This window comes from Pinus tabuliformis, chromosome 3_2 (genome assembly GCF_031772625.1).
Source record: "Pinus tabuliformis cultivar Carrire ecotype Pingquan chromosome 3_2, CPIR1, whole genome shotgun sequence".
Classification (NCBI taxonomy): Eukaryota; Viridiplantae; Streptophyta; class Pinopsida; order Pinales; family Pinaceae; genus Pinus; species Pinus tabuliformis.
Window position 1 is genome coordinate 263,998,775 of NC_142302.1, and position 11,450 is coordinate 264,010,224.

Here is an 11,450-nt window from a genome sequence, read left to right on the forward strand (position 1 = left end):
GCTTTTGTATACATGGAATTAAATTTTCATCATGTTTGAACTCAACTATTTGCCTTCCAAGGCTGGCTAAAATGGTTGTTGGGCTGAGGGCCTCCACTGCAAATATTTTTACTGCATGACTGCCCTATTCAAGAAGCCAACTATTCTAATAAGCATGTGAATGAAAATCACCTACACAATTTACAAATTACAACAACAACCAACCAACAAAAAAAAAAGTACTCAGCAGACTAAGGCAACAAACTGTTCAAGTAATAATCCTCATAAGGGCCAATATACTGGGACTATCCATTCAACTAGGTATTACCACCTATATTTTATCCTAATTTAAGTATATTTCCAGTAACAATTCACCAAACCGTACTCAGCCTATGTGATGAAACAATATCACCAAAAGTTCAAACTAAGCATGTTACCAATAAAACTGTTGGCTAAACCTATAAACAATCTTAATCATCCACTTCTACCTGCCTTCTTAGTATTAGGATTTTACCAACAGGTGTGTGATTAAGTTGTTTCTCATCTTTTATCAGCTACCAGGTTTGACAGAAAAGAAGTGCAAATTTCCTGCCTCCACTATCTAACAGATCTGCTAATTTCTGAATCATTCAAAACTTGAACAGGGCCAATGTATTGAAATAACACCATGAGAGTCTCAGAACTTGTGCCTCCATTTATAAGCTATCTTAACTAAGCCATTTCTTATTCTTGGGACCCTTTTTCTGGAATGATCCTTCTGCTTATGGTGGGCCGATTAGGCATGTATCCGGCGTAAGGGTATTGCCCAAAATTAACTACAGCATGAAGAGCCAAGGCCACCCATACGATTGTTGTTATTGCCTTAAATTCTTCCATGCTCTCCATGCTGTACCACCATGTCTCGTCCTTCTTGACTCCGTGACCAACATTTCTGATTTCGTTCCACCATTCTTGCAGCTCTGTATCAGATTTCACTGCATCATCATTTTGGTAGTACAAGGACAGGTACTCCTTAACCCATGAAACTATTGCGAACCATATCTCCAATCCATCCACAGCGTAAGGGTAGTCTTCGATCATCAGCTTCAACCCGTAGGGCATTGATGAGTCCACCACTACCATACCCCTGTCAAGTTGTAGCCACATTCAGGTAAAAATGTTAATCAAAATTCAAATGGTTGACACAAAGATGAGGCTCAAATTTTAATCAGTATTGATTACTATTTAGAAAACAAAGAGCACTAATCAGCACAACATCATACCAGAGTTTGAATTCCATACATAAAACATTACAGTAAAAAACAGAACTGACTGAAAGAAAAAATCTGTATACAGAGAGATACAGTATAATTGTAAGGAGATCGTCCATATTTATAATAAATTGGGAGAAGCCCAACATTGAAAACTGGTCGTTGGACAGTTCACCAACCAAGTAATGATAGGTCAAATGTGCACAGTAATTAGATCACTGACCTAAATAAATTTTAGTCTTTAACTCCATGGTGTATGTACAACAACAATTATGATTACCTTTTCATGAGATCTGCAGGTAACCCTTGTTCGTCAAGCCTCCATTGCCTGTACACTACCGAAGAAATCTCCAAGGCATACTTTCCAGTAAACACTGTTCTTTCAAGAATGCCTCCGCCATTTATAAGAATCTGGCGAGCCAGAGCATTGATGTTGATTGTGTCCCGGAAATGAGGGCTCAATAGCTTGTGAACGGGATGCATCACACTCAGCTGTCTGTTAGTAGCAATAATAAATGGTTCCGTAACTGCATGAGTCTTGAGCCTGAAAGAATCCGACCATTACAGTCTCAGTCTGGACTATATATAGAATGATATTGTAAATATCAAACAAATTCTGCAGGTATTCTATTAGTTGTGGCTATTTGGGTTTTACCAGTGACTGATAAACTGATGGTAACCAGAATCATTAATGGTCACGTACGCTTTAGCCAGCTGCCATAGAGCTCCTTCTATGCCTTCCTCTGCTGGAGTAAACACCTTCCCAAAACTTGCTCGATCTTCTGAAGGGGGTAGGCTCAACTCGATTGCAACTGGCCTTAATGTGCCATCCTTCTTCAGGAAGAGAATTGAATGAGAAGCATATGTCTTGGTGATAGACAGAGCATTTATTCGATCCAGATGGGGCATCAAGGCGTCATGGTGGTCCAAAATGAAGAGTCTGTTATCCTAGAGAGCCTGAAAATATCATATCCATCTATGAATACATGAATCTATAAAAGAAATTCCCATCTGAAGCCCTGAGTAGGCTACGAGTGAGACTTTTTGCCTCTACATAAGAGTTCATTAGATAATGTGTTCTAAAAATCCCTCTCACATACTCAACTGCATGAATGCCCTATTCAAGAAGCCAACTATTCCAGTAAGCATGTGAATGAAAATCACCTATACAATTTACAAATTACAACAACAACCAACCAACAAAAAAAAAATGTACTCAGCAGAGTAAGGCAATAAACTGGTCAAGTAATAATCCTCAAAAGGGAAAATATACTGGGACTGTCCATTCAACTAGGTATTACCACCTATATTTTATCCCGATTTAAGTATATTTCCAGTAACAATTCACCAAACCGTACTCAGCCTATGTGATGAAACAATATCACCAAAAGTTCAAATTAAGCATGTTACCAATAGAACTGTTGGCTAAACCTATAAATAATCTTAATCATCCACTTCTACCTGCCTTCTTAGTATTAGGCTTTTACCAACAGGTGTGTGATTAAGTTGTTTCTCATCTTTTATCAGCTACCAGGTTTTATAGAAAAGAAGTGCAAATTTCCTGCCTCCACTATCTAACAGATTTGCTAATTTCTGAATCATTCAAAACTTGAACAGGGCCAATGTATTGAAATAACACCATGAGAGTCTCAGAACTTGTGCCTCCATTTATAAGCTATCTTAACTAAGACATTTCTTATTCTTGGGACCCTTTTTTTGGAATGAACCTTCTGCTTATGGTGGGCTAATTAGGCACGTATCCGGCGTAAGGGTATTGCCCAAAATTAATTGCAGCATGAAGAGCCGAGGCCACCCATATGATTGTTGTTATTGCCTTTTCAACTTCTTCCACGCTCTCCGTGCTGTACCACCATGTCTCGTCCTTCCTGTCTCTGTGACCAACATTTCTAATTTCGTTCCACCATGCTTGCAGCTCTGTATCAGATTTCACTGCATCATCATTCTGGTAGTACAAGGACATGTACTCCTTAACCCATGAAACTATTGCAAACCATATCTCCAATCCATCCACATCGTAAGGGTAGTCTTCGATCATCAGCTTTAGCCCGTAGGGCATTGATGAGTCCACCACTGCCATACCCCTGTCAAGTTGTAGCCACATTCAGGTAAAAATGTTAATCAAAATTCAAATGGTTGACACAAAGATGAGGCTCAGATTTTAATCAGTATTGATTACTGTTTAGAAAACAAAGAGCACTAATCAGCACAACATCATACCAGAGTTTGAATTCCATACATAAAACATTACAGTAAAAAACAGAACTGACTGAAAGAAAAAATCTGTATACAGAGAGATACAGTATAATTGTAAGGATATCTTCCATATTTATAATAAATTGGGAGAAGCCCAACATTGAAAACTGGTCGTTGGACAGTTCACCAACCAAGTAATGATAGGTCAAATGTGCACAGTAATTAGATCACTGACCTAAATAAATTTTAGTCTTTAACTCCATGGTGTATGTACAACAACAATTATGATTAACTTTTCATGAGATCTGCAGGTAACCCTTGTTCGTCAAGCCTCCATTGCCTGTACACTACCGAAGAAATCTCCAAGGCATACTTTCCAGTAAACACTATTCTTTCAAGAATTCCTCCGCCATTTATAAGAATCCGGTGAGCCAGAGCATTGATGTTGATTGTGTCCCGGAAATGAGGGCTCAATATCTTGTGAACGGGATGCATCACACTCAACTGTCTGTTAGTAGCAATAATAAATGGTTCCGTAACTGCACGAGTCTTTAGCTTGAAAGAATCCGACCATTACAGTCTCAGTCTGGACTATATATAGAATGATATTGTAAATATCAAACAAATTCTGCAGGTATTCTATTAGTTGTGGCTATTTGGGTTTTACCAGTGACTGATAAGCTGATGGTAACCAGAATCATTAACGGTCACGTACGCTTTAGCCAGCTGCCATAGAGCTCCTTCTGCGCCTTCCTCTGCTGGAGTAAACACCTTCCCAACACTTGCCCGATCTTCTGAAGGGGGTAGGCTCAACTCGATTGCAACTGGCCTTAATGTGCCATCCTTCTTCAGGAAGAGAATTGAACGAGAAGCATATGTCTTGGTGATAGATAGAGCATTTATTCGATCTAGATGGGGCATCAAGGCGTCATGGTGGTCCAGAATGAAGAGTATGTTATCCTAGAGAGCCTGAAAATATCATATCCATCTATGAATACATGAATCTATAAAAGAAATTCCCATCTGAAGCCCTGAGTAGGCTATGAGTGAGACTTTTTGCCTCTACATACGAGTTCATTAGATAATGTGTTCTACAAACCCCTCTCACATACTCAACTGCATGACTGCCCTATTCAGGAAGCCAACTATTCCAGTAAGCATGTGAATGAAAATCACCTATACAATTTAGAAATTACAACAATAACCAACCAACAAAAAAAAAATGTACTCAGCAGACTAAGGCAACAAACTGTTCAAGTAATAATCCTCAAAAGGGCCAATATACTAGGACTGTCCATTCAACTAGGTATTACCACCTATATTTTATACTGATTTAAGTATATTTCCAGTAACAATTAACCAAACCATACTCAGCCTATGTGATGAAACAATATCACCAAAAGTTCAAAGTAAGCATGTTACCAATAGAACTGTTGTCTAAACCTATAAACAATCTTAATCATCCACTTCTACCTGCCTTCTTAGTATTAGGCTTTTACCAACATGTGTGTGATTAAGTTGTTTCTCATCTTTTATCAGCTACCAGGTTTGACAGAAAAGAAGTGCAAATTTCCTGCCTCCACTATCTAACAGATCTGCTAATTTCTGAATCATTCAAAACTTGAACAGGGCCAATGTATTGAAATAACACCATGAGAGTCTCAGAACTTGTGCCTCCATTTATAAGCTATCTTAACTAAGCCATTTCTTATTCTTGGGACCCTTTTTCTGGAATGAACCTTCTGCTTATGGTGGGCCGATTAGGCATGTATCCGGTGTAAGGGTATTGCCCAAAATTAACTGCAGCATGAAGAGCCGAGGCCACCCATATGATTGTTGTTATTGCCTTTTCAACTTCTTCCACGCTCTCCATGCTGTACCACCATGTCTCGTCCTTCTTGTCTCCGTGACCAACATTTCTGATTTCGTTCCACCATGCTTGCAGCTCTGTATCAGATTTCACTACATCATCATTCTGGTAGTACAAGGACAGGTACTCCTTAACCCATGAAACTATTGCGAACCATATCTCCAATCCATCCACAGCGTAAGGGTAGTCTTCGATCATCAGCTTCAGCCCGTAGGGCATTGATGAGTCCACCACTGCCATACCCCTGTCAAGTTGTAGCCACATTCAGGTAAAAATGTTAATCAAAATTCAAATGGTTGACAAAAAGATGAGGCTTAGATTTTAATCAGTATTGATTACTGTTTAGAAAACAAAGAGCAATAATCAGCACAACGTCATACCAGAGTTTGAATTCCACACATAAAACATTACAGTAAAAAACAGAACTGACTGAAAGAAAAAATCTGTATACATAGAGATACAGTATAATTGTAAGGAGATCGTCCATATTTATAATAAATTGGGAGAAGCCCAACATTGAAAACTGGTCGTTGGACAGTTCACTAACCAAGTAATGATAGGTCAAATGTGCACAATAATTAGATCACTGACCTAAATAAATTTTAGTCTTTAACTCCATGGTGTATGTACAACAACAATTATGATTACCTTTTCATGAGATCTGCAGGTAACCATTGTTCGTCAAGCCTCCGTTGCCTATACACTACCGAAGAAATCTCCAAGGCATACTTTCCAGTAAACACTGTTCTTTCAAGAATGCCTCTGCCATTTATAAAAATCCGGTGAGCCAGAGCATTGATGTTGATTGTGTCCCGGAAATGAGGGCTCAATAGCTTGTGAATGGGATGCATCACACTCAGTTGTCTGTTATTAGCAATAATAAATGGTTCCGTAACTGCATGAGTCTTGAGCCTGAAAGAATCCGACCATTACAGTCTCAGTCTGGACTATATATAGAATGATATTGTAAATATCAAACAAATTCTGCAGGTATTCTATTAGTTGTGGCTATTTGGGTTTTACCAGTGACTGATAAGTTGATGGTAACTAGAATCATTAACGGTCACGTACGCTTTAGCCAGCTGCCATAGAGCTCCTTCTGCGCCTTCCTATGCTGGAGTAAACACCTTCCCAACACTTGCCCGATCTTCTGAAGGGGGTAGGCTCAACTCGATTACAACTAGCCTTAATGTGCCATCCTTCAGGAAGAGAATTGAACGAGAAGCATATGTCTTGGTGATAGACAGAGCATTTATTCGATCTAGATGTGGCATCAAGGCGTCATGGTGGTCCAGAATGAAGAGTCTGTTATCCTAGAGTGCCTGAAAATATCATATCCATCTATGAATACATGAATCTATAAAAGAAATTCCCATCTGAAGCCCTGAGTAGGCTATGAGTGAGACTTTTTGCCTCTACATAAGAGTTCATTAGATAATGTGTTCTACAAACCCCTCTCACATACTCAACTGCATGACTGCCCTATTCAAGAAGCCAGCTATTCCAATAAGCATGTGAATGAAAATCACCTATACAATTTACAAATTACAACAACAACCAACCAAAAAAAAAAAAAAATGTACCCAGCAGACTAAGGCAAAAAACTGGTTAGGTAATAATCCTCAAAAGGGCCAATATACTGGGACTGTCCATTCAACTAGGTATTACCACCTATATTTTATCCTGATTTAAGTATATTTCCAGTAACAATTCACCAAACCGTACTCAGCCTATGTGATGAAACAATATCACCAAAAGTTCAAAGTAAGCATGTTACCAATAGAACTGTTGGCTAAACCTATAAACAATCTTAATCATCCACGTATTAGGCTTTTACCAACAGGTGTGTGATTAAGTTGTTTCTCATCTTTTATCAGCTACCAGGTTTGACAAAAAAGAAGTGCAAATTTCCTGCCTCCACTATCTAACAGATCTGCTAATATCTGCACCATTCAAAACTTGAACAGGGCCAATGTATTGAAATAACACCATGAGAGTCTCAGAACTTGTGCCTCCATTTATAAGCTATCTTAACTAAGCCATTTCTTATTCTTGGGACCCTTTTTCTGGAATGAAACTTCTGCTTATGGTGGGCCGATTAGGCATGTATCCGGCGTAAGGGTATTGCCCAAAATTAACTGCAGCATGAAGAGCCGAGGCCACCCATATGATTGTTGTTATTGCCTTTTCAACTTCTTCCACGCTCTCCATGCTGTACCACCATGTCTCGTCCTTCTTGTCTCTGTGACCAACATTTCTGATTTCGTTCCACCATGCTTGCAGCTCAGTATCAGTTTTCATTGCATCATCATTCTGGTAGTACAAGGACATGTACTCCTTAACCCATGAAACTATTGCGATCCATATCTCCAATCCATCCACAACGTAAGGGTAGTCTTCGATCATCAGCTTCAGCCCGTAGGGCATTGATGAGCCCACCACTGCCATACCCCTGTCAAGTTGTAGCCACATTCAAGTAAAAATGTTAATCAAAATTCAAATGGTTGACATAAAGATGAGGCTAAGATTTTAATCAGTATTGATTACTGTTTAGAAAACAAAGAGCACCAATCAGCACAGCATCATACCAGAGTTTGAATTCCATACATAAAACATTACAGTAAAAAACAGAACTAACTGAAAGAAAAAATCTGTATACAGAGAGATACAGTATAATTGTAAGGAGATCGTCCATATTTATAATAAATTGGGAGAAGCCCAACATTGAAAACTGGTCGTTGGATAGTTCACCAACCAAGTAATGATAGGTCAAATGCGCACAATAATTAGATCACTGACCTAAATAAATTTTAGTCTTTAACTCCATGGTGTATGTACAACAACAATTATGATTACCATTTCATGAGATCTCCAGGTAACCCTTGTTCGTCAAGCCTCCATTGCCTGTACACTACCGAAGAAATCTCCAAGGCATACTTTCTAGTAAACACTGTTCTTTCAAGAATGCCTCTGCCATTTATAAGAATCTGGCGAGCCAGAGCATTGATGTTGATTGTGTCCCGGAAATGAGGGCTCAATAGCTTGTGAACGGGATGCATCACACTCAGCTGTCTGTTAGTAGCAATAATAAATGGTTCCGTAACTGCATGAGTCTTGAGCCTGAAAGAATCCGACCATTACAGTCTCAGTCTGGACTATATATAGAATGATATTGTAAATATCAAACAAATTCTGCAGGTATTCTATTAGTTGTGGCTATTTGGGTTTTACCAGTGACTGATAAGCTGATGGTAACCAGAATCATTAACGGTCACGTACGCTTTAGCCAGCTGCCATAGAGCTCCTTCTGCGCCTTCCTCTGCTGGAGTAAACACCTTCCCAACACTTGCCCGATCTTCTGAAGGGGGGTAGGCTCAACTCGATTGCAACTGGCCTTAATGTGCCATCCTTCTTCAGGAAGAGAATTGAACGAGAAGCATATGTCTTGGTGATAGACAGAGCATTTATTCGATCCAGATGCGGTATCAAGGCGTCATGGTGGTCCAGAATGAAGAGTCTGTTATCCCAGAGAGCCTGAAAATATCATATCCATCTATGAATACATGAATCTCACTGCTGCTGCAGATCAAAAGACAAGCCAAATTACAAGGAACAAGCATTGAGTTGGATCAATATACCTGCTCCACTGTTAGACCGTCGAGATTATTTTCGATGTGTGAAGCAGTAATAGAACTGATCTGAGGACCAGACATCAAAGGGTCCAGTTTACTTCTCGGAGGAAAACTCTGTGAATTCAACCATTCACAACATTAAAATTATGTAGCCTAAGCTTAATTAAAAATAGAGAGGAGACAGATGGGGACTAGAGGTCTGCTGATTACTTGGAGTCTCTGTATAACAAGAGGATTGACTCTGGCCAGCATCTGGCGCGCAAATTCTTCATCTTTCCTCCATGCAAATTCGTCATCTGCACCCATTAATCCCATTTCCAGTAAGTTCAATTATTCAGAATCTGGTAGAAATCAAGCACAGAATAAGAAGATGCATGGACGTGTTTGGAAGAGAAATACTCACGGGCTATAACTTGAGGAAGGGGATACTTGAACAATTTTTCGCCGTCTGTTGTAAGAAACTCTTTGACAAGCTCAAAGGGAATGAAATTTTTGGCAGCTTCCAGAATTGAGTTGTTGGGCAACTTTTTCCCATCGGAAAAGAGCTTCTTAATGTCTTTAAAGGAGTCGAACTCATTCATAGTTGAATCAAACAGCGATTTGAGCTCTGGTACCAGGAATTGAACAATTGCCTTGAGGGAATGCGCTAAGAAATCAGACATTTTCAGATGCCCAAAACGCTCATCTCGTGGGACACATCTCGTACTGTTTACAACATCGACACCCAAAATCCAGGTTCCGATGTCGCTGGAGAAACTGCAGCAGCAATGGCTGCCGCGTCCATCGTTTTCTGAACATCCGACTTCTCTTATTCTCAAAGTCTTTTCAAACTGCAACTCAGGGAAATTAAAATATGGGCGACTAATAAGCATCTAATGACCGCCATTGCCATGAGCGAGAACCGCGAGACGAAAATTCATGAACCGTTTCAGTTTCATGAACCGTTTTTTGGATCAACGATCAAACTTTGTTCAATCGTCTAACACCACAAATCTACGGTGAACAATAGGACACGGAGACGGCTGGGGCAATTCATTTCAAGGGGAAACGCCTTACAGCGTAATTAGATAATTTTAGCATGAAAATTATTCAACATCACCTGTAAACACATTCTTATTTTTTCATATTCAATCGATATATATATTTCATTCTTTCAATTTTCAGTTTTTTTGGTAGGCAAAGTTTCTTCCATTTCATAAATGCAATCATATAAACATATTTTGGATTGCCATGGTTTTCCACCAGTGAAACCAGAACATTAGCAAAACTATAGTTTTTTTAGCATCTAAAAATTAGCAAACTCTAAAGAGATCAAAATTATAACAAATTTGTTTAGAGGCATATAACATGATATTACAACTGTAAACTAAAAACTAAAATACCATCATAGAAAATAAGAAAGAGAGAAGTAAATAGAAACCAACAACCAATCTTGGGGAAGTCTGATTCTTCGACCATAATTGGCTCTTCGCTTCTTCCTGGTTAGCAACTTGGGTCTAGAGGGAGGCCAAAATGAGCTTCAATGTGTTGCATGTAACGTCCTAAACACTTAACTCACATTGATATTGTAATTGCTGTTATCACAAAAAATGATCATCTAGCCATAATTTACTAGTTGGATTGAAGTACACCATGTAGGGCCAATTTTACCATAGTAAAATTGCTTTCACTGTGAGAAATTACTTAATAAACCACATATGTTAAGCAATTTATAATTAAACCCATGAAGAATAATTAAATAAATCACTATTTGTTTAATTATCTTCTAGGAATAATTAATTAAACCTTTGTTTAATTAATATTCCTTGTCACATTTGACCCAGTTATGAGAAATAAATAGATAAATCATTAATTATCTTATTTTTCTCTAGGAATAATTAATTATTATTCCTTGTCAAGTTTGAGTAAATCCCTTAGGAATAATTAAATAAATCATTATTTGTTTGTTATTCCTTCACCATATTTCTTGAGATGATAAATGAAATATTTATTTATTTATTATTTCTAAATAAAAGTTTAAATATTTTTTTCCCTCCAAACCAAATATAATAAAATATTCCAAATGGTTATTTTTGAAGAAGAATCACACAGCCATATAACCATATGCACAACAAATTAACAGACAAACAATAAACTAGCGGAAAAGGCAGAGAGCCATCATGTGGTCTCTCATATTCATGTAATTCTCTCTTATTCAAATAATTTAATAATACATTTAAATACATGAACAAGTGGTCTTAAGATAGTGCGTATATCTTAGACTTACTTGGTTGAGACAATTTCTCAACTTACACACTAATTTAGGAGATCTAGTTGGAGAGAATCTCTCATCCAAACTAGACTCCTTAGTTTGAGGAATTCTCATGATTTTATTTATTTAATTTAATATGGATTTATTATTGATTTTTAAGAGAGTGAGGCTAACATTCCCCCCTCAGTGATAAATCCAATACGAACGAGGAACATCTTCCAAGTTCTCAAGCTGATCCTCAAAAAACATTTGCC

General features: G+C 38.2%; 2 protein-coding genes and 1 pseudogene across 2 annotated transcripts; all 3 read right to left on the reverse strand.

Moving 5' to 3' along the window:
• Window positions 1-702: 702 nt before the first annotated feature.
• On the reverse strand, window positions 703-2,138 carry LOC149180673 (putative linoleate 9S-lipoxygenase 5). The gene is made up of 4 exons (XM_089413950.1): window positions 1,885-2,138; window positions 1,510-1,773; window positions 1,242-1,304; window positions 703-1,105 (listed from the first exon to the last, which is right to left on the reverse strand). The coding sequence occupies exons 1-4, from the start codon at window positions 2,136-2,138 to the stop codon at window positions 703-705; spliced, it is 984 nt and encodes a 327-aa protein (XP_089270076.1).
• An 835-nt stretch (window positions 2,139-2,973) lies between these two features.
• Window positions 2,974-4,364, reverse strand: LOC149180674 (putative linoleate 9S-lipoxygenase 5). Its single transcript, XM_089413951.1, has 2 exons — window positions 4,111-4,364; window positions 2,974-3,331 (listed from the first exon to the last, which is right to left on the reverse strand). The coding sequence occupies exons 1-2, from the start codon at window positions 4,362-4,364 to the stop codon at window positions 2,974-2,976; spliced, it is 612 nt and encodes a 203-aa protein (XP_089270077.1).
• A 787-nt stretch (window positions 4,365-5,151) lies between these two features.
• LOC149180675 (putative linoleate 9S-lipoxygenase 5) lies at window positions 5,152-9,817 on the reverse strand (annotated as a pseudogene).
• Window positions 9,818-11,450: the final 1,633 nt, after the last annotated feature.

Excerpts from the sequence above, each read along its gene's own strand:
- LOC149180673 (XM_089413950.1), bottom strand. The coding sequence starts at position 2,138 with ATGCCCCATCTGGATCGAATAAATGCTCTGTCTATCACCAAGACATAT. Across the intron at positions 1,305-1,509 it reads CCTGCAGATCTCATGAAAAG|ATTTTTTCTTTCAGTCAGTT; the intron begins GTAATCATAATT and ends CTCTGTATACAG. Across the intron at positions 1,106-1,241 it reads TGTATGGAATTCAAACTCTG|GGGTATGGTAGTGGTGGACT; the intron begins GTATGATGTTGT and ends ACAACTTGACAG.
- LOC149180674 (XM_089413951.1), bottom strand. The coding sequence starts at position 4,364 with ATGCCCCATCTAGATCGAATAAATGCTCTATCTATCACCAAGACATAT. Across the intron at positions 3,332-4,110 it reads CATCAGCTTATCAGTCACTG|GGGTATGGCAGTGGTGGACT; the intron begins GTAAAACCCAAA and ends ACAACTTGACAG.